The following is a 24,194-nucleotide window of genomic DNA, read 5'->3' as shown; positions in this document are numbered from 1 at the left end:
TTAGAAAAGTTAGAGGACTCAATTATAAAATCAGCAAATTTAAATTCTGAATCATGTTAACCCATGGAATATAATAACATTTCACAGCTTTTGCTAGCTGAAGATTTTAGCTTCAATCTTCCATAAACCAAATATTAGATACTGTACATTATAATCACTTACTTTTTTCTTTCTTTTCTATTTTTCAGAGAATAACTAATTACTTTTTGTTTAAACAAAAATAACATGATGATAAAATATAGCTATACTTTTTAGTTTCTTGTGATTTTAAATTCAAATTAATCAGCAAACAATGATACGAAATAAATAATGTAATTACAAATATTTTATAACACATGTTAGTATTTCAAATATATATTTCAAACATTACAGGTATTTCAGCTAATAGATACACACAGAGGTATGAAAGAAAGAGTCAAGAAAAATAAGGTCCAAAGATTAGGATGAAACAGCCTTTGGTAATCAATTTTAAAGAATCTTAACTAAAATTTGTTTTAAATGCAACCCAGACAAATATCTGTCAAACTGAATTTTTTGCCAAACATCTTATCCAAAAGTGATAATTGTATCAAATAAAATGTATTCATAGTCAAATTATTTCCTTGTCATATGTATAAATATAAATAAAATGAGTTTCATTTAGTAATTAAGTCAATAATGTCCTTGTCATAGGTTTGAAAATGTTTCAAACTACATACTTGCTTTCAAAACCAGACTTCAATTTTCATTCTTATTTTTGATGTTGAAATCAAATACATCTACAACTATCTGCCTATCATGGTATGATACTTACATTATATTGTTCTAAATCTGGGAGTGTAAAGATGTCTAAATCATCTGTTTCTATCATATCTGATATATCTGATGTTAACCTAAAATTGTCAGGACTTGAATTAAGAATCTCAAATAATTCATTATTTTCATGGATATTTTTCAATGCAACACGATGGGCGATACTAGTGGAGCAGAATCTGCCTACCCTTCCAGAGAACCTGAAAGCACACCCGTTTTTGATGGGGTTTTCTGTGCAGAGTTTTATAGTGTCTTATCTTTGTTTTTCTTTCTTGACATGGTATTGTGTATTTGTCTTACATCTTAAGATTTTTTTTGGTTCCCTGGTATGTTTTTACCTGGTTTTTTTTTAATTTTATATTTGTACATGTCTGCAATTCTTATTTTAATTTAAGAATGATCATTTTCCCAATTTGTTTAATATCATTTTCTTCACAGTTTATCAATGATATAAAATATCTTATATACCTTTGACTAAGTAATTCTATTATTGTCTGTGGGTTCGGATAAAGAGATAGCGGGAGTATCTGTATTAAAACTGGAACATTCCCTGGATTTTCTACTATAAAATCTGACACCTATAAAAATAAAACAGTTCATATAGAATATATAAGCATGTAGTTTTACCTTACATTTAAATATTGCTAGCAGTTTTTTTAGAAGAGGGAATTTCTTGATGAGAAACTCTGGAAAAAAGTACCATGCATCAGCTGTTAAATTTTTTTCAAAGCATGCATCCAACTGTTATATCTCTTTAACTTAAAGTAATGCAGTTTAAAAAACAGATGGGTCTAAATCACGATTCTCAGTTGCAACAAATAGTGCAAAATTCTAAAACAATGTAATGTTTAGAAGGAAATTTTGCCAGTATTCTTACTGATGTTGCTAGTGTTGTTGTAGTTGTATGTTGCATATGCTATTTAACTTAAATAAAAGACACATTTTTCAAAGTAAATGCTGTAAAATATAAATGTCATGTTATGAATAAAATTTCCATGATAGGTAACCCTCAGTTCTGAAGTCTATTCCTGTTAATTTTTATTTCATATGTTTTTTACAGAATATATTAAGCATGTAGTGTTACCTTACATATAAATATTACTAGCAGTTTTGTTTGAATTTATGTCAAACAAATCTACCATCTTTTCAGTTTCCAAACTCTAAATGACATATATTCTTTTGATATGTGTACATTTACTTTAAAATCATAACATTATGTTATTAAAATTCTACAAAAACAATTGTATATACACATATTATAACACATACTTACAGAAGTATTACCAATCTGTGTCAGAGGGAATTTTATTTTATGTTTTCTGAAGAGGGATGGCCAATGTAAATGTGACTGAGCTGAGAATAAAAAACCTCTAACTTCACTTGTGTCTATTTCTATTGTAACATTGGCTCTGTAATACAAAAAAAATAGTATACTTTCTAAACCTAGCTTATTATAGTTAACCTATTGTCAACAGAGGGGACATTATCCTCTAATTCTGGACTATATGAAACTGTGCCTACTTTTAAATTGGAAAAAGGTACAAAATTTAGACGAAAAACTAATTATATTGTTGTTTTTTTCTTCTTGATCACAGTTATATTTTCAATTTTACCTGCCACTGGACGTTAAGCAACCAACAATCAATCAATCAATTTAACCTAAATTATTGCTCATATTTAAAAAAAAAAAAAAAAGGACTTATTGATGTATTCATCTGTTTATCATTTATAGATAACAAACTATATCATGTATATTATTAACAACAATGTTCAAGATACAATTTTGATAAGAACCATTTCACACTGATAAAATCTCAGTTTCCTCCATCAAAAACATTTAGATAAAATTCTAACACTTTTGAAACAAGAATGTGTCCATAGTACATGGATACCCCACTCACACTATAGTTTTCTATGTTCAGTGGACCCTGAATTTGGGGTCAAAACTCTAATTTGGCATTAAAATTAGAAAGATCATATCATAGGGAACATGTATACTAAGTTTCAAGTTGATTGGACTTCAACTTCATCAAAAACTACCTTGACCAAAAACTTTAACCTGAAGCGTGACGGACGGACGGACGAACAGATGCACAGACCAAAAATCAAAATGCCCCTAGGTGGGGCATAACAATCACTATTCCATTAAATAGATGTGGTAGGGTAGGAAAGGACCTAAAACATTCACCTTCAACTAAAATATCTTTTTGAGTAACTTTTCATACAACAAATTAACAAACAACTATAAATAGCCCATGAATCATGTCTAAAAACAAAACTCTCCTTTCTACCTTTAAATATTCCCTTTAATGGACTAGCCCTTATGCAATGTTTTTTCTTTTAGTAATTTCCAAGTCCTATCAACTTACGTATTTTGCTCAGATTTTTCTAATTTATCCCACTTCTGTTGAAGTCTGGTAAAAAGATATTGATCTGTATCTGCAACTTCTTTATCTAAACCCAGGCCAGACAACCACTGCTGACCAGCTAAAAATGATATAAATAGCAATTATTGTACAGAAACCACTACACAAATATTTAAAATATTACAACTTGTATATGTAATTGCATACATTATCCTATCTGTTACTAGTAACACATCTTGAATTCACAAATATGTACTTATCAGCACTGCGTTCAAGTAGAAATGTTTTTGTATTTGTGCTTGACAATAACCACGAATGCCATGTTTTTTTTTAAGTTCAGTTTCTTTTACTGCTATATAGTATATACAAATTTTTTATACAAGACATTAAACTTTTAAGTAAGACGATTCCAAACATTTCTTGAACATTTAATCCACCTGCAATTTTTTTTAGAGTGCAGCTGTACAAACCCTCAAAGCTTGGTTAGCTAAAAAATGTCCATATGACTTAGTTCATTTGAAATGCTTTATATTGTTTAAAATTATAATTTTAAAGTCAATTACTTTTTACAATGTGAAAATGCATGCAGTTAAGTACATGAAACCTTTTTCCTTCCCACACAGAAATCAAGCCCTTTCTTTTTAAACATCATATCTTACCAGGTGTATTTGTCTGTAAACCTACATAACAATCTTCTTTACACTCCCTTTTTGAATCAAAATAAATATTTCCAACCTGCAATTAAAAATGAATTCATGTTCATATTTTAAGTCAATTGAGTAACTTCTTAAATCATGGATGAAAGAAAACATCTGACACAGATCTAGGACAACATATTGTTCTTTGTAAGGATTAGACTGAACATTTAAATCATGAGAAAAGTAAAAAGACTGCTCAGCTGTAAGTCTTTGACTAAATGTCTAGTCAACATTTGAAAGTGACAAACTCTCAACAACTATCAAGAGTTTCAAGGGCAATAAAAATAATAGATCTGTGCTGATTTCCAAATTCATCTGTAACATTGCTAATGTAAACAATTGACATGAATTCCTTTAACGGGAATGAGACATGCAGTTGTAAAAGAGGTTGAATTCCTTTAACTACAATGAGACATGCAGTTGTAAAAGAGGTTACAATGTTAATTTTTCATATTATATACATTTCAAAGTGGTAATTTCCCCCTAAATATTTGATCAACTCTGATTTGTTAACTCATCCAAGTCTTTGCTGATGTAAACATTACATATATGTTTCACTAAAATCTGAAAGGAATTTAAGCATGAGAGTCTTTTAATTTCTATGTCCCACGCTTAGCACTGCAGTTAGGGACATAACTGTTCCTTTGCTTTTACCAAGTGCATATAGGGATGAATCAATGCACCCAATTCTTCTTTTCCTTTAAATAATTCAAACAAGGTGTCCTAATTTTTATGTAAATACAACAGAAGAGGCAAACTCTATTTAAGTTCACTGATGACAAAGGACACTTAGCAAAATGAATTATAATACAAAATTAACTTACTATATTGTTTTTAAAAGGTTCTAATAAAATTCTTTCATTATTTGGTGGTTCAAAATAAAATCTTGTGTCTGATGGTTGAAATGAAACACTGGTAACTTCCATAAAATCTCTGAATGAACTGTAAATCTGCAGCACTTTATACGGGACTTTCCCCTTTAAAAAAGAAAGATATAAAGTTACAGTAAATATTAGTGGAAACTTTCCTTGCAAATACATAACAGCTATAAACTAATAATAAAACTAAATTCTAAGCTACAGTATACATCTGAGTGTTATGAAATTATTTCAAAAGTTATATTGTTCTGTTCTTGATCATACAAGGGAACTTATAAATCTAACTGGACTTCCTTGAATAGCCCTCTGATTACCATTATTAAACAAGATATACTGTGAGATTTTGCTCAGCAACCATACCCTAACTCAATGTTGTTGACTTTATTTAGCAGACAGTATGACTAAAATAGGGCAAAAATATGTTATGAACAGACAAATGCACTGATGGAAGGACAGAGGTGTACCAATATACCCCTCCTTTGAAATCAAGGTATAATTATTAGAAATTAACTCAAAATTCCTAAAAGTTGTATAGAAGGGAGTAAATTAATGGATGGCACTTAAAACAAGTGTATGGTATTGGTGGTTCAAATGTCTTTTTCTTCCATAAAGCAAATACTTAAAGAAATTTTAATAAATGTGTTCAAGAGAAACAATGTTCAAGAATATCTTCTGAGACATAATGTGTAAATCAATTTATCACTATTGTGTGCATTTTTCCTTTGATCTTTTTTGGTGATAACTTTTCATATCATGCTACTCGCTTGAGATGGAAAATTATTGTCAGAAACTAAGGGTGCACGTGATGTTGTCAATGTAAACATGAGCGACCTCATAGGCAGAATAGCCATAAACAGATTATCAATGGTCTTTCAAACTCGAGGATGTTTCTCAGCCACATCTTATCTCAGGGCTGTTGCCCTTTGATGAGATTGTAGCTGAGAAACATCCTCTCGTTTGAAAAAACATCAATAATCTATAATTATCTGAAGGATACATGTTTATAAATATGAATTGAAAAACTTTTGACTGTCAATATACTTACAGGAAAAACTCTCTCAAATATAAGCTTTTCAGGAATAGTATTTAAGCTACCATCAGAAGTTCTGAGGGTTACTGGAATCCAGATATCCTAAAAGAGAAGAATATATGTGGATAGGAAATACAATGGATGTAAATATGTACTTGGTATATATTTAATACTCTGGTTTCATTAATATTAAATGCATACATCTATTTTTTTTCTCAATGATCATCAACAGCAACCATCTCTGAATTAATTTTCTAAGTGTGCAAAGAAAGTTTAACAATTTTTCACATCTCCTTATTTTATATTTTACATTTAGGTTTTCTTTTTATATTTTCTGTACCAAAGAAACAAATAATTACCTCAAATTGTGTAGTTATGAGCATATCTGAAGCAAATATCCCCTCATAATCAGGAGCTGTTAAATTAACACTAAAAACAGCAAAATGGTACGGTGATATTTTTAACTGAAAAGATAAAAAACATGTCAGACTAATAAAAAATTTAAATCAATGCTGTAAGTGAAAGACTAATAAACTGCATAATACAATACAAATTGTTAACATTTGGTAAATATATAATTGCTATGTATCATGTTCTCATTTTAACATGTATAATAAAATCATATTATGTTGGCTTGTATTCACCTCTCCAATGACAACTATTCAATGTTATGACTTTCGACCTCATTTAATTTTCCCTTTACCCTTAATTAATCATGATTTTACGAAATGGCAATAAAATAAAATATGTCTGTTAATAACGTCTTAACTAAATCCATTGGATGTTAGATGTGTACTGATTGATATTGTAGTCTTAGATGCATGATTTTTTTATTAGCTGTTATTGGCTTTGAACTAGCTGTCAGTAACTGTGAGTACTCTCAGATCTATACTTAGTGTCTTTTTGTTGTGGGGATGTATAAGTACCCTGCCACATCCACTTTTTGTTACTTGTTTTTGTGCTTTGTATCGAACTGATGAGTTAAGCCCTTTTCAACTGATTTTTATAGTGTGTTCATATGTTGTACTGTTACACCACTGTCCCAGGTTAGGGGGAGGGTTGGGCACCCGCTAAGATGTTTAACCCTGCCACATCCTGTATGTGCCTGTCCCAAGTCAGGAGCCTGTTATCGTTTGTTGCTGTATATCATATTTGTTTTTCGTTCATTATTTTGTACATAAATTTCTCGTTTGAATTGTTTTACATTTGTCATTTCAGGGCCTTTTATAGCTTAATATGCTGTATGGGTTTTACTCATTGTTGAAGGCTGTACAGTGACCAATAGTTGTTAATTTCTGTGTCATTTGGTCACTTGTAGAGAGTTGTCTTATTGCAATCATACCACATCTTCTTATTTTTATAATATGTTTTTGTTTTCTTTTACTCTACCAAACAATAATCAACATATTTAACATATTAAAATCTATCTAATTTTCCAAAATTCTTTGCCAATTAAACTTTTTCAGATGTCAAAAAAGCTACCTTGCTTTATAATCACATACAAAACGAACACTTTGCAGATTATCAGAAAAGACCATCAAGTTCATCCACAAAGCACCAAAAATCATTAGACAAATACATGTAGATTTTACTACTGCATCTCATAGTATATATACAAAATTTCCATTCCAGGAAAATTTAACATCCCCAGCAAGGCATGTTTTAAAATTTGAAACATTGTCTCAGTTGAAGAAATGTAGAATTGTTCTTGTTGCATTGGTAGAATCTTTATATAATAAACATATGAAATATTGTAAAAAAAATCCCTATATGATACTTACTCAATCTTTAGTTTTCTATGTTGTGTTTTGTATACTGTTTGTTCTTTGATCGTTTTTCATTTTTGCCATGGCATTGTCAGTTTATTTTCCACTTATGAGTTTGAATATCTATTTGGTATCTTTTGCCTCTCTTTTACTCATGATTTTTTGTTAACATAACACAATTACAATCAATATCTGATGTATTGCACACATGTGTTTATACATACCCAATTATAATCTACATCTGTTGTATTACACACATGTGTTTATACATACCCAATTATAATCTACATCTGATGTATTACACACATGTGTTTATACATACCCAATTATATTCTACATCTGTTGTATTACACACATGTGTTTATACATACCCAATTATAATCTACATCTGATGTATTATGTTCTTTTGTTAACATCGTACCATTCCCTTTCTCCATTCCTAAAAAAGTCACTGTTGTACCATTCATGTCAGGTGTTATCTCCCCTATATGAACCTACAAAGAAAGTGTTCATTCACAGAAAGTTATAAAAGGGTTTCTTTTTTTGACATTGTTTCTTATTCTCCCCATTCAATGCCCCTTACTCATTATCTATTGTGAATGTTTAATCTATTTTGATTTTGAAAAAATAACAATAATTTTCAATATCAAATTATGTAATAAAAATCTACACCATTTAAAAGAGTTTTTAAGTTTAAATGAATGTTTTGTGATTTAAATGTAGGGGTTGGAAAGCACTTTATACTAATAATACATGGGTGATGGGTATCAGAGCAACTTTTCACACTATAATGCACTACGATTCTCAATTACAATTGTCTGGGTGACAGATGCTGAAACTAACTGCCTTCCAACCTCCACCCCATACATATTTTTCTGGAATAGCCCTAAGAAATTTAAGATTAAACATTATTAAAACAATGTCCTTGTTTCGCTTATAAAACAAAATTAAGTAACCACACTGGTGGTCTAATGGTACTAAGATTGCCTGTCCTCAACAGATCTAGGGTTTCATCCCCTGAATACAAAGTTCAATTATTATTATCGTCCTGACCATACATGTAATATTTGTCACTGCACTTTCAAAAGTGGGCAGCAGGTTTCAACATGCTTTCTATTCCAAAGGCCAACTTTGGTGGAAATTTTATTCATTAGAACTTGCAAGTGACTGTCTTCCATGAAAACAGTTAGCTGCACACCCATCATACAATACATCATTTAAAATTTAGTACAAAAAACCAAAAGTGTGACTGAACTGTTTTGACTATTATATCACAAAACAAAACCAATACCAAATCGAAAAACATTGGCACAAAGAATAGACTTTTGTTGAATAACAAAACCTGTTCATATTATATTGACCCCACCATTTAGAAAAAAAAGTTTTTATAAAATGTCTCTCCCGTACTATTTCTTTGGAAAACTATGTTAGTTTTATAATAATGCACCTAATATCTAAGTAAATATTTTTTTAGAAAGTCATGAGTCATATATTACAGGCATTACTCTTATAGCATAAGCAGTGTTATATACTGAAGAAAGAGTTAAAAGTCCTCATAGATCTAATACCTTACACCAATGTAAAAGGGTACATCAAATTATTTTTTCATATTACAAGTGTATACTCAAAGAACCCCTAGTTCAAGCATAAATAAAATCTCCAAATTGTAAAAAAAAAAAAAGCAAAACAAATTGTAAATGTTATAATTTCACTCCAAAAGTGTAAACCATGGAAAAACCTTCTAATGCAACCTTATTTTTCATATCTTAATGATTTGGTTTTACTAATAAAAGTAATTATTTATATTCAATTTTTGAAAAAAACAACGTAAAAAAACAGAATTGTGTGTTCTGTTGCATTAGAAAGATATAATGTTAGTATGGTGATCACAGCAGAACACCAATAGTACCTCTGCTGAAGCATTTATTCTCACTTTCACCTGTAATTCAATACATGCTTGTTTGGTTAATAAATAGAATGATTCAGTTTTCTATTTGACTGACAAAACAATAGATCAGGCTTCTTACAATTGCTATGCTGAAAATTGAGTCTTTGGCACAAGTGAATTTACTAATTTTTTTGTGGGGTTTGCAAAGCTCAATTGTTATCTTGACAAAAGTAATTGATGTTGATGTCTAAAAAAACTTTAATCACAGACTGGACCTAAATGTTGACAAGATGGAATATAGGATGACTATGTATCACCCTTACAAATATCTTTGAAGGCAAGACAAAAAACAATGATTTCATGCACATATCATACAGCTACAGAAAAACAAATAATTTGTAAGAACATAAACCAAATTTTATGGGAGACTAAGAAATTAAGAAACAGTAAAAATGCTCAACATTTTTTTAGGTATATTTAGTTTCTTATTCTTAAAATGATTAAAAACTAAGGAGGATATAACTGAATAAACAAATTTTTGACAGAAAAAGGCCATATCAAATCTGCAAATCTGTCATCTTTTGGAACATTAATAAATAACTACAGAAATAATGCAACTTAACAAATGTCAAAATAATTCAAAGTAAGAATTTTTAATATAAAGTACAATAATTATGGTTTATATTCATTCCTATACTTATAACTACTTACATCCACAGGATTATCATTTCTGAGAGTAAACGTCATACATCTTGTTTCTGACATCCCCATCGTACCAAAATCAAACTGACCTTTATATTTTTCCGGTCTATGTGGTATTACCTGAAATTAAAACTTGGATATCATCGCTTGCTATAAAGGATAATCACAATTTTATATTATACATGTAGGCTTGTAAACATTCTACCCGAAACTGCATTATATCAATAGTCATCTAATTTTAAATAATTCTTGCAAATCAAATTTGTTCAAAGGCACTTTTTTTATAAATGTATATGAAAGTGATTCACATTCTTTTCACCTGAACTGGAATAAAAATGAACGCTATGCAAGTACTGAGTATATAATATCACCCTGAAATTATTAAGGAGGAATGTAGTTACACTTACTTGTAATAGACCATTGTATACTACTATTGGTATAACAAACTGTGAAGCATTGGTATATAATGTCAGGTAAGTTGTAAAATGGAGCTGTGTATCATTTGGATGAAATTTTAGTAAAAAAGCAGTTAATGTCTGTCTAGATTCAATACTGACAGGCTTGGTAAAATTTAAAATCTGAAAATGTAAGAATTGCTAAAATTAATCTTAAATACATTATATATATACTAAAACAAAATTTACTTAGTAAAAACCTAAATATGGAGTTGGACATTACTCTATGTGATCCTGCAGCTACAAGTAGTTGGTTTTGGTTGTCTTAAAATCACAGTGTGGATTGCCCATTTGCTCTGTATTGAAGGCTTCATTGTTGCTTTGAGAAGAACTGCAATTAAAGCCTTAATCCTTTGTATGTGTTTTGTCAAGCACAGGTAGGAATTTGTTTCATGATTTAATACATCATACCACTTCTTTTATATTATGGTATGTTTTGATGTTTTTAGGAATCTATATCAATATTAAAGCTGTTCCTCTGGCAATACAATAAGAAATAAACATACACACACATTTATTCGTATTTACAAGAAGCAAGAAGTATTTTTAGCTAGATATCCCAAATGAGAAAAATGCCATTTATAGTCTGGTAGTGACCAAATTCATATAAGATAAAGGCATAATAAATAGAGAATGTGTCCATGGGACACAGATGATGCCCCCTCTTGCATATAAAGTTATAAATAGGAATAACTCGAGAATGGTAAAAGTGATGCTACCCAAATTCAAACTTGATCTGTATTTTGTGGTAATAAGCATTGTGTATAAGTTTCATAACATTTGGTTGAGGAAAACTAAAGTTAGAGAATGGAAACAAATTTTGGGAAGTACGTACAGACAACAGTAACACTTAATGCCCACTCCGGTGACGGCACAGGCATAAAAAAGTTGTTTTGTATCCTTTGCTTCGAAAGTTTTATATTGAGATGTTGGTATAGTGTAATCTACTTGTATTTTATTACTGTGTCACTGTTTCAAGAATGTCAATGTCAAACAAGGATTTGTTTAACAGGGTTACTTTAGGAAAAATCCAATCTATGTAATCACATTATTATGGCAGTTTCATCAGAGAAACTTATTTTGTATAAAAGATTTATACACTGGAAAAACAAGTTTCCATTTCTTGGCCTTGTTAAAACCTAAACATTGCATTCATTAAAACATGAACATTAAATTCTTGAAAGAGGGTTATAGCCTTATCACTTTTAAGGCATGTCACAGTGACCTAATTCATAATGTTTCTTTACTTTATAAAAAATATTTGCAATACCAATAAAATGCTCCGCTGGGCGCAGCTTGATACAACCGCAGAGGTCGAACCCTGAACAGTTGGGGCAAGTATGGACACAACATTCAAGCTTGATACAGCACTGAATTTGGATGATGATTAAATATTTGACACAGCATAGGTTTCTGACACGGAATGAATGTGGTCTAAGAACTTAAAAATATTTAATTTACCTATTCAAACCATATCATTATTATTTGCTTTTATATATTAATCAGAAATAACCAATTTAAAATTCGTAAGGGTTCCGAGGAACCCAGTGTCTCGCTTACTTTTTCTGTTAATCGCAGGCTCAACAAAAATGAGGAAGTAAATCAATAAAAATATTCCTCTTGATACTATCTTTTGATTGTAAGAAGCTTCTGTCCAAGTTTGGTAAAAATCCAGGATAGTTTATGAATCTAATAAATGTTTAAAAACTTTAACTGCAGACTGAATGTAATGTTAACTGGAAGAAAACAAAATTTCCTTCTAGATACTAGCATTTGATCATAAACAAGCTTCTGTCCAAGTTTGGTACAAATCCAAAATAGTATAAGAAAGTTATTAAAATTTTAAAAACTTTAACCACAGAGTGAATGTGTTGTTTCCTGGCAGAAAATCTAAGTCCATTTATAAGTAAAAAATGGAAAAAATGGATTTATTTTTTTTACAAAATTTCCTTCTAGATACTAGCTTTTGATCATAAACAAGCTTCTGTCCAAGTTTGGTACAAATCCAAAATAGTATAAGAAAGTTATTAAAATTTTAAAAACTTTAACCACAGAGTGAATGTGTTGTTTCCTGGCAGAAAATCTTAGTCCATTTAAAAGTAAAATAAGGAAAAAAAGGATTTATTTTTTTACAAAATTTACTTCTGGATACTATCTTATGATCATAAACAAGCTTCTGTCCAAGTTTGGTACAAACCCAGGATAGTTTAAGAAAGTTATTAAAATTTCAAAAACTTTAACCACAGAGTGAATATTTGTGGACGCCGCAGACGACAACGACCACGCCGACGGAATGTAGGATCGCTATGTCTCGCTTTCGACTAAAGTCGAAGGCTCGACAAAAATGGAAAATTTTAAAGAAAAAAGGGTAAAAAAATCCTCCTTATGATTCATCACCCCCAAACTCAATCCCAGCCTTCCCTTTGTGTTACAATGTATGGTGCCTTGCAGTACAATTTCAGAGAGATCCGTACACTTGAACACAAGTTATTGTCTGGAAACTAGAAAAATGCTTGTTTTTTTGCCCCTTTTTGGCCCCAAATTCCTAAACATTTAGGGCAATTACCCCCAAACTCAAACCCAGCTTTCCCATTGTGATATGGAACCTTGTTGTACAATTTCATAAAGATCCATACACTTACACACAAGTTATTGTCCTGAAACTAGAAAAATGCTTGTTTTTTGGCCCCTAATTCCTAAAATTTTGAGGCAATTACCCCCAAAATCAATCCCATCCTTCCCTTTGTGGTATGGTACCTTGCAGTACAATTTCAGAGAGATCCATACACACTTGAACACAAGTTATTGTCTGGAAACTAGAAAAATGCTTATTTTTGGCCCCCTTTTGGCCCCTTATTCCTAAACGTTTTGGGCAATTACCCCCAAACTCAATTCCAGCTTTCCCTTTGTGATATGGAACCTTGTAGTACAATTTCATAAAGATCCATACACTAACACACAAGTTATTGTCATGAAACTAGAAAAATGCTTGTTTTTTGCCCCTAATTCCTAAAATTTTGAGGCAATTACCCCCAAAATCAATCCCAGCATTCTCTTTGTGATATGGAATCTTGTGGTACAATGTCAGAGAGATCCATACACTAACACACAAGTCATATCTGGAAGTTATAAAAATGCTTATTTTTGGCCCCTAATTCCTTAACTGTTGGTACCATAACCCCCCAATTCTATCCCAACCTTCCTTTTGTGGTATTGAACCTTGTGGTAAAATTTCATAGAGATCCATTCACTTAAACTAAAGTTAGAGTGCGAAAACCAATGTGTCTTCGGATGACGACGACAACGACGCCAACATCATACCAATATACGACCACAAAATTTTTTTTGTGGTCGTATAAAAAAAATGACTGCATGATGAAATATATACTTACAGAAAAATACTGTTTGACAAGTGAAGGTATTGACACATTATAAATGACCACAGTAAAATTAAATGTGTTGGTAAACGTCATAAAACGTGTGTAATTCCATTTGTCTCTAGCACTAAAAAAATGGGTATTGTTTGCATTATATGCTAATGACCTGAAATTAGAAATCAAATATAAATTAATATCAATTTTTCTGATTACTTTTTAAATATTGTAAACAAAATTAGTTTAATAAAATGTCTGGTTTGTTTCTTGTCGCACCCAGGGGCGGGCTTCAGCTGGCCCCTAAACAAAAATGTGTACTAGTTCAGCGAAAATGGACGTCACACTAAACTACGAAACATATAAATGAACCAAAATTAAAAAAGTCGTTTTTGTACATAGATATAAGAAGATATGGTATGAGTGTCAATGAGACAACTCTCCATCCAAGTCACAATTTGTAAAAGTAAACCATTATAGGTCAAAGTACGGTCTTCAAAGTACAGTACATGTTCATTTCATGTACTGTAAATTCAGAATTTATTTTGAGGTATTTATTAATGCGAATAATGCGACTAGGTGAGTATCGCATTAATAAGAACTCCCATTCTGATATCTTAAACAAATATTTGTATGCAGATTTTCCTGAACTCGCAATAATTAATCTCACATTTTTGTCCATTCTTCCAAAATTGCAATAATAAATGCATGCAATTATTTCTGAATTTACAGTACCAAATCCTGCAAAAATTTCAAAATCATTAGGTTATTGACAATCATGATTTTACAATAACATTAGAATAACTGAATTAAAAGACCCCTTTGATTTATTCAAAGATCTCGGTGATATTCTTTTCGCCAGCTATAATCCAATTTGGATTTTTTCTCTCAATTTTAATTTAATCCTTATTAGCAAATGGTGTAGAGGTAAATTTTACTCTTTTCCAAATACATGTAAAATGGTGTCAGAAATAACGTACCTTCTTTGGTAGTGACAGGTTGTTAATCTTTGTTTTGTACCAGCAGAAATAAAACCCATAGCATACAACAAGAAAGCTTGAGGCACTGAACAAAATTTTAGAGGGGAGGGCCTATTTTTTTTTTTTGTAAAATAGAACTTAAATATGCATACCAGTTGAATGCTTTTCAATTTAAACATTTCTTTTTTAACCAAGGAATACAGACAATGTGCAATCTAACCACCAATAGATGAAATAGGTAATTCAATATAAAGTCATTACTACATGAAGCAATCAAACATGGTAGTGACTTTAATGTGTTTTCCTGAGAATATATATGCATGTATAAACGTATCTTAAGCAATGGGTTGAAATCAATAATTGATATGCCTGAATGTATAATGAGCTATTAGTAATATATTTTTACTTTAAAGGCTTTTAAAAAAAGATACATGGGGGATCAGAACTCACTTTTTTTTAATGCAGGCAGTGGTATTTCATCAGTTTCAATGATTTATATGTAGAAAAAAAATTAAAATTCTGTTGGTAGTACCCCAAACTAAGAATGAAGTTTGGAACCCTCATGTATTCTTTTCCTTTGTTCATATACAGACAAACTTACCCATGATAAACTGTTGCTTGGTATGGAATTATTATTTTTTGTTCACCATTTTTAGATTTTACAATAATTTTCCCCAACATCTGTTTTGGATGTAAGGCTTTTGATGCTGAAATTTAAAAGTTTTTATCATAATATATTTCAATGTTTTCATAGTAATTTCACTAAATAAACATCTGTAAAGGTGCAAATGAACAACAGGCCTTTTATAGCCGACTATATTGTTAGGTTTTAGCTCATTGAATAAAGCCGAACAGTGACTTGTAATTTGTTTACATTCATGTCCTTTGGTCTTTAGTGGATAGTTGTCTCATTGGCAATCATATTACATGTCCTTATTTTCATATACTGTAATTTCAATATACTTTAGTTAACATATCAAGGACAACTTGGGCTCTAAAGGTAAAATAAGTGTCATAAGTTACAATCATCTGAAAATATTTTCAGTACCGAGTTCTATGATATTCAATGCACTCCTTACTTATCTAGTTATAGATAAATATTTTTTTTCATTTAATGACTAATAACTTACATCTTCTTGGTTAATTTAAATACTTTGGTAACACATGTTTATCTTACATTTTATGTACAATTAAATATTTTTATATCAAAATCTTAAAGAACACAGAGATCAATGAAAATCTGTTTAAATTATTAATTTGATGGGGTTTTAATGTTGTTGTTTTTTTTTTTAGAGATTTATACTAATTTATACTAATTAATACTTGAAACAAGTCCCAAAATTAACCACATTATATAAGTCTGTAGCTTGACAACTAAGCAGAATGAGTCCACTTGCCATATCTGCAAATGTTCAAAATTTAGGTCTATCTGTAGGCCAAAGGCCTGCAAATTTCTCTGAAGAACCTGTTAAATGTTGAATATTATAATGGAAAAATTCTTCAGACATGCTGAGTTTCCTTAAAACTTAAGGACACAGCTTTAAAGATGATTGGAACTACTCAAAGTTCAGCGATTTTCAGATGTTTTAATATTGGGAAATTGCAACAGAATAAGTAATGTAAAAATAAAACTCTCATTTAAAATTTAAAGCATTATTTCATGATATCATTACAATTAATCTCACACTTTTATCAATTGTTAAACAGTTGCAATAATAAATACACACAAATTTCTTAATTACAGTACTTTCAAATGCCAACTAATGTAGTGAAATGTTAAGTAATTTGTTTATCTATTAGTCAGCTTTTGATGACTGGTTGATTGATTGATTGGTGTTTAAAGCCACTTTCAACACTATTGGCTATTTTGTGACAGTTTTAATATGGAGTTGTACCTGTCAGCCTCTGATGCCTTCTACATGTGTTTCAATGTATTTCTATAGCAGTTGACAATAATAACATCATAGATACCAAGCTTATGACTGTGTAAGACAGACACGCTTTTCGTCTACAAACGACTCATTAGTGATGCCTGAATCAAAAAAGTTAAAAGGCCAAATAAAGAACTAAGTTAAAGAGCATTGAGGACTAAAAATTCCAAAATGTTTGCCGAATACAGCTAAGGTAATCTTTTCCTGGAGTAGAAAATTCTTGGTATTTCAAACAATTCAAAGTTGAATGGACACTCTGTAGTGGTGAAGATTTGTAGTAAAAATTATAGAGAACATTCCAGGAGCTCCATTTCCTCTAAGAAGTTGTCAAGATGCCCTTTATAACTACATCTTAAATCTTTTTTTAATTCTAATCTTTAATTGATTCATATAATTCTTCATGTTTTGGTCGCTCACTTGTGTCATATCTTAATTGTAAGTATTAATATGGCTTCCATTCTGTAAAATACTATTATTTACCTTTGAATGTGACATGTGCTATCGTTGTATGCCGCACAATGTCTGGCTGTAATTTTGTTGGTCTAAACTCTATATTGATAGCATCGTTTGGTGGTGAAACTGATACACTCTGAAATTGAAAATTTCATATTTACAGTACAACAGATTTAAAAAAAAAATTAATTTCTAATCAAAGATTCGTCCTTTGAGTAATACCTTTTTTTAATTACAAAGTTTATTGCAAGATCTTTATGTTCTGAACAAAAAATCAGGTGTTTTGATTGTAGGAAAAAAACAAAAATTATAAATTAATATGTGATATATATTCTATATGCCTGGATGAATATGACAATAATATTAATTAAGAAATATAGTATCAATAATATATTGCAAAGGTCAACATATAGAACAACTTATCCAAAGTACAATTTCTGGCCGAATACATGTATGCATATTTGAGTATTGCAATAAAAGCCTGTCAAAAGCCAGGAGCCTGTAATCAAGTGGTTATCCTTTGTTGCTGTCTATAAAAATAAAAAACATATGGTATGATTGCCAATGAGACAACTGTCCACAAGATACCAAATGACATAGAAATTAACAACTATAGGTCACGTACAGCCTTCTACAATGAGCAAAACCCATACGACATAGTCAGCCATAAAAGTTTGAATTGTTTAAAACATTTTTTCATGTCAAGGCTTTTAATAGCTGACTATACTGTATCGGTTTTGTTCATTGTTGAAGGCTGTACTGTGACCTATAGTTGCTTTCATCCATTACTGGCAAATCGCTGTCTCATTGGCTTTCATAACACATCTCCTCTTTTTTATTTTGTACAAAATCATTACCCTCAAAAGAATAATTGATTTTCATTTTTTTGATATTATCTAAGTATTCATATGTAGACAAAGACAACATTTTGAAGTCTTAATTACTATGACTATGTGGTAATAATGTGACAATAAAACTTTATGTTACATCAACTAAAGATCAAAGAAAAACTTAAAAGTTATGTAAAAATGATCATAAGATTAGCCATCTACTTAAAATGGTGAAAATTATTTCAAAATCAGATAAAAACTTATAATATAGGAAATATTCAGTTTGTGACAAGTCGGTAATTTTTTTTTGCATCAAATTTATAACAAAAATGTGTTTTCATTACAAAAATACTTGTAACTCCAGAAAATCTGATGTCAATATGAAATAAATTACAAAGAAGATATAAAAAGAGCTGTTATCTGGTCCATGAAAAATTGCAAAATAAGTAAAATTCCCCAATCTTATCAAAATTATTTTATTTGATAAATGAATAGGTTGTGGTATAGGAAAGTTAGTTTTGCCACAGTGACATCATGAACATGTCAAAATAAACATATTTTACCTCAAATTGTCATTTTATAAATGTATAAATATTTATGACAAGATCTACAAAATGAGAATATTTTTCTCATTTTTTCCCTAAATGCAAGAATTTGAAGGCATAAGGCAAATTCAATAAATTAATACTGAAATTGGACTGAATACTGTCTTGTAATCATCAGAAGAAGGTTAGCTTATACATTAGATTTTTTATTTTTGATAAAAAAAAAACAGTGGGGTTACCATACCTTCTTTATGCAACAGATTATCATGTGACCACATATAATACAAAGATTTACAAAAAAGTTAGCATTCTTTACTTACAACAATATGCATGGGTTTAGACCCTGTATTCATCAACTTTAATTGAACTGTGGCTGGATCATCTAACGTTCTCATAATACCAAAATCTATCATTTCTGAGGGAGAATATATACCAGGAGCTAAAATATATATAGAGTTGATCATTAAACAACTACCATGTAAATGAAATATAATTTTTTGTTTATTTTTTTTAAATTAGACTCAATTATCATATTGAAAGGTCTTGTCAATTGCTTTTCTCCTACATGCAATTCAAAGTCGATTATTTTAAAAGTAAACAAGAGAGCACACAATGTCGTTCTGAACATACCCTAAGTCATAAATTAACTCAAAGTATCAGCAAACAGGAAGTTGGTGTCACATGTTACAGATCATTACTGTTGAGCTGCTGGTCAAATATGAAGTCATTCTGTTCAGTAAAATTATAATCAACATTTAAAAAAAAAAAACACGAACAGGAAGTAGATGTCTGGCAGTGCAGATACTGTAAATTCTGAAATTATTGTGTGCATTTATTATTGCAATTTTTGAAGAATGGACACTAATGCGAGATTAATTATTGCGATTTCAGAAAAATCTGCATACATATATATGCATCAGATATTTAATATGAGTTCTTATTATTGCGATACTCACCCAGTCGCATAATTCGCATTAAAAAAAACCTCGCAATAATTTCTGTATTTACAGTATGTTACAACTTCTCACTTTCAAGCTGCTGACAAAATATGAAATAATCCAGTTCAGTACTTTATAAGAAAAATATGAAGAAAATGTTTGTTGTAGGAATGGACAGACATGGTGATTGTAATATAGTCAACACTCCTAGAGTGGGGGTATACAAATATCTTACATGTTGTAGGAATGGACAGACATGGTGATTGTAATATAGTCAACACTCCTAGAGAAGGGGTATACAAATATCTTACATGATGTAGGAATGGACAGACATGGTGATTGTAATATAGTCAACACTCCTAGAGAAGGGGTATACAAATATCTTACATGATGTAGGAATGGACAGACATGGTGATTGTAATATAGTCAACACTCCTAGAGTGGGGGTATACAAATATCTTACATGATGTAGGAATGGACAGACATGGTGATTGTAATATAGTCAACACTCCTAGAGAAGGGGTATACAAATATCTTACATGATGTAGGAATGGACAGACATGGTGATTGTAATATAGTCAACACTCCTAGAGAAGGGGTATACAAATATCTTACATGATGTAGGAATGGACAGACATGGTGATTGTAATATAGTCAACACTCCTAGAGTGGGGGTATACAAATATCTTACATGATGTAGGAATGGACAGACATGGTGATTGTAATATAGTCAACACTCCTAGAGTGGGGGTATACAAATATCTTACATGATGTAGGAATGGACAGACATGGTGATTGTAATATAGTCAACACTCCTAGAGTAGGGGTATACAAATATCTTACATGATGAAACTTCTACTTCGACTGGTAATATTAAAAGGTGACTTTTCTGTTCTTGATTTGTTTTTATTCTTATGAAGGCTGTATGATTATTTACTACCCTCCCTACGAAGTTTGCCTTCATAACTGCTTTTGTCTCGTAAGGAGGGATCTCCTAAAATAAGATATAGCAATGTAAAGAAAATCATATTGGTTAATCATTATACGCAGTTAAACATGTATTAAACATCGAGTTAAGCCATTTCAATTGATATTTTATAGTGTGTCTTTTTATGTCGTAATGTTACACTACTGTATCAGGTAAGTGTGAAGGTTGGCGTCTGCTAAAACATTTAAACCCTCTGCATTTGTATGTACCTGTCCTAAAGTCAGGAGCCTGTTGTTCAGTGGTTATCGTTTGTTGGTGTGGTTCATAAGTGTTTCTTGTTTTTTATATAGATTAGACCATTGGTTTTCCTGTTTGAATTGTTTTACACTAGTAATTTTGGGGCCCTTTATAGCTTGCTGTTCAGTGTGAGCCAAGGCTCCGTGTTGAAGGCCGTACTTTGACCTATAATTGTTTTCCTCTTTATACATTGTGACTTGGAGAGTTGTCTCATTGGCACTCATACCACATCTTCTTATTTATATTAACTGTAAAAACAATCTGATTTCTTGTCCTTCATTTGTTCAGATTTTGCATAATCAGCCGGCATCTGTATTACGTTACATTATACTTATGGTCTTAAGTAAACTGGTCTATTAAAAAACACTTTTTACAAAAGGTAGTCCAGTGAGCAGTCTATAAAAAAGCAACATGCAACAAAAATCTCTGCCAGAGGCTCTTGTAAAAGGATCAAAGGATTCCTAATTAAGAATTATTTACCTAAAACTGCTTAAAATTTGCCTAATCTATGCCATGAATTCAGGGATATGATTTTTTTTCTAAACTTATCAATTTTAGTTTCAAATATCTCCTGGGATATCCCATGTACATGTATTAAAACAGTATTGGTATGTACTTACCCATAAATTTTTAGGTGCTTCTAAATCGCCTGTTGGTAATTCAAGGTGTAAATCACCTTCACTTGCAAACATTTCTAAAATCTACAATAAGAAAAAAGTACATTCAATATAGGAGAGATATGATTTAATTTAAGCTATAATCTTTCTGTTTCTTTAACTTTTCATAGAAATTATCATAAGCCCTTTTACAGAAGCATTATCATGCAAATTTCATTGTCATTCAGTTTTTCAATATGTGGGGTGACTTGTGCATTTTATTATTATCATCTGGCACTAACAGATCAACCCTAATAAGAAAATGTGTGAGAAATAGAATTCAAAGACAGTTTCAATATATATTACAAAAGATCAAATGAGGATGATGATGATGGATGGATGGTAGTTCATGGAAGAACTGTCACCCTACTCTGACATATTATTCTGACTCTAGGCAAACAGTCTTTGCTCTTCTCGTAAATAGCAGAGTAGCAGCAAACACCAGTTTTCAAGTCTTTGTTTTGAACCGACTGGAAATCGAACATATGACATTCAGCACTCACAGTGAGAACACTACCACCAGACCATGAGGCAGTAAAGATAAAAACAGAAAGAATGTAAACAACACAATAGTCATCATGTCTGTCAAAGAAACCATGGAACTACTATCATTCTATGCAGCAAAAATATGTTTTTCAATGATTTCAATTTTAATCTTTTATTGGTCAAATATAAAATAATTACATAATTTGAACTTTTGAAGATGAAATTAATATTTTTTTAAATCTTATGTTTGTACTCCATGTAAATAATGTGTAAAGTTTCCTTGAATTATTATGCAGAAAACTTACCTGTAAAGTTGATCCATGTGGATTATGGATCTTTATTAAAGGTGAATAACTACTATTTAATGGAACTTTTGCTCCTAAATACGGCCGGAGCCTATAAGGATTTGGAATACCGACTCCAAAAACCTGAAAAATACCAATAATGAAATCTAGTAATGCATGTACTGTTCTTGTTAAATTGAATCTGATATAGCTTATTTTAAACTTTTCATGCATGAATTTCAATTAATTTTAAAATAACATCATAAAACTTGGTATGACTTTCAGACAACACTGCTAACTATTTATATATAAATCCTAAGAAAATATATACTTTTCATAATATCCCTTTTTACTGCAGACAGGGTATTGAATCATATTTTCTCCAGTTCAAAAGTTATGCCTGGATTTAAGATTTAAGAAAATAACTTAAAACTTTCTCAAATCAAAATAACTTTAAAAAAAGAAATGTGACGCTTAAATTAAGTGCTTTCAAATTCTTTCTATGTTAAAACATATTTAACAACTTCATAAAGCATTTTTTGGGAAATTCCTAAAATGGTACTTTTATATAGAAATGCATGCAACATGCTTATATAACTTCTAGGGTAACTACACAATTTTCAAAGCACTTTTCCTATAAAGAAAATATATCGTCATGGAACTGTCCATAATATTTACCAGAATAAGAATACTGTAATTCACAAAATTCACAACCATAATTAATAGATATAATTTTGTAAGGTTGTTCATTATTTCAATGATATTGCAAGTGAATGCTGGAGAGGCACAAACGGGGCATCAAAATAGGAGATTTTTTATCTACCGGTAACACTTTTCAATCAGTGTTGTCCATTGGTAAAAATACTGAAATTATGACAAAACAGTAAGCTTTTACACGCATCCTAACTTAAAAGCTATGACTTACTCAGATATAATCTAAAGATATTTATCTATTTTAACATAATTACTACCCCTCAAAGTTATGCTAACGCTTTCCTGTCAATACTTGTTTTTCAAGTGCTTAAAATAATACAAATCATAAAACTTCCTGCTGAAAGTAAATACATGTATTAAAATTATTCATATACATATATATATATATATATCCATATTTTCTTCCTTCTTCCGACAGGTTGTTTCACATCAATTCAACATCCATCCCCAGGAATTGACTAATTTTCCGGCATTTTTTATATACCAAGACTGTTATATTTAAATTTAACATTTGATTTAAGACTTAAGTGTAGTCATTTCCTGCAGGTTTAATTCTACCATTAATAAGCAAGTAGCCTCCCCTTCTTCTCAAGGTACTAAGGTATTAACTATATGACCTTTCACGTAAATCAGTGTATTATGTTGTTAAGATTTGACCTTTCATGTAAATTAACTTCTTATGCGGTTAAGATTTAAAAGTTAGTGTTAGGAGATAAGTGTATTGTACTTTAAGCTCTGCACATATAAAGCATAGGTTTTAGTGTTGCAAATTGAGTTTACCTAGGGATGAAATAGGAGAGCTAGGTAAAAGGCTATTTTGCGACAGTACAACCAAGTTTAATGAAGCCAAGCCTAAAATACAATACAGTTATTCATTCTAATGCAAAATAATCAAACATTACATAAGTTTATAAGTTTATAAGTTTATAAGTTGAAAAGTCTGTGAAATGCTGATTTCTTCTTTGTTATCTAAACAGTTTGAAGTCAAAGCTGTTGTCAAATGTCAACACCAGACATTTTGAGACTTATAGCTTCAGAATGGAAGAAGACAAAAATATTATAAGTTGAAAAACGCAAGTATTTTGTTTATCACTGAAAACATCACAAATCAATAAATGCAATTCTTGGATGTGTAAACTACATGTAGGACTTTCATTGATAAAGTTCATATAAAGTGCAACAGATATTATCTAATTTGTGAGTGAT

The 24,194-nt window shown here is 30.5% G+C and overlaps 1 protein-coding gene across 9 annotated transcripts in view; it reads right to left on the bottom strand.

Moving 5' to 3' along the window:
* Nucleotides 1–24,194, bottom strand: part of LOC127715067 (transmembrane protein 131-like) — a 96,839-nt gene that overhangs the window by 31,776 nt on the left and 40,869 nt on the right. For 6 of the 9 annotated variants that reach the window (XM_052221083.1, XM_052221084.1, XM_052221086.1 and 3 more), the window contains exons 7-25: nucleotides 22,296–22,418; nucleotides 21,469–21,549; nucleotides 20,467–20,617; nucleotides 19,006–19,124; nucleotides 17,338–17,446; nucleotides 15,528–15,633; nucleotides 13,968–14,118; nucleotides 10,528–10,698; nucleotides 10,130–10,240; nucleotides 9,440–9,469; nucleotides 7,902–8,024; nucleotides 6,124–6,228; nucleotides 5,780–5,866; nucleotides 4,681–4,833; nucleotides 3,818–3,893; nucleotides 3,162–3,279; nucleotides 2,066–2,201; nucleotides 1,261–1,370; nucleotides 794–872 (exon numbers count right to left, since the gene is read on the bottom strand). In XM_052221083.1, the coding sequence (XP_052077043.1) occupies nucleotides 794–872; nucleotides 1,261–1,370; nucleotides 2,066–2,201; nucleotides 3,162–3,279; nucleotides 3,818–3,893; nucleotides 4,681–4,833; nucleotides 5,780–5,866; nucleotides 6,124–6,228; nucleotides 7,902–8,024; nucleotides 9,440–9,469; nucleotides 10,130–10,240; nucleotides 10,528–10,698; nucleotides 13,968–14,118; nucleotides 15,528–15,633; nucleotides 17,338–17,446; nucleotides 19,006–19,124; nucleotides 20,467–20,617; nucleotides 21,469–21,549; nucleotides 22,296–22,418 (2,139 nt within the window). Of the gene's footprint in view, nucleotides 1–793; nucleotides 873–1,260; nucleotides 1,371–2,065; nucleotides 2,202–3,161; nucleotides 3,280–3,817; nucleotides 3,894–4,680; nucleotides 4,834–5,779; nucleotides 5,867–6,123; nucleotides 6,229–7,901; nucleotides 8,025–9,439; nucleotides 9,470–10,129; nucleotides 10,241–10,527; nucleotides 10,699–13,967; nucleotides 14,119–15,527; nucleotides 15,634–17,337; nucleotides 17,447–19,005; nucleotides 19,125–20,466; nucleotides 20,618–21,468; nucleotides 21,550–22,295; nucleotides 22,419–22,952; nucleotides 23,022–24,194 lie in introns of those variants that run through there. The other 3 variants (XM_052221085.1, XM_052221091.1, XM_052221090.1) reach the window with 2 other exon arrangements.

Source organism: Mytilus californianus, unplaced genomic scaffold (genome assembly GCF_021869535.1).
Source record: "Mytilus californianus isolate M0D057914Y unplaced genomic scaffold, xbMytCali1.0.p SCAF_9, whole genome shotgun sequence".
In the NCBI taxonomy this organism is placed as follows: Eukaryota; Metazoa; Mollusca; class Bivalvia; order Mytilida; family Mytilidae; genus Mytilus; species Mytilus californianus.
This window is presented reverse-complemented; position numbering and strand designations above follow the sequence as displayed.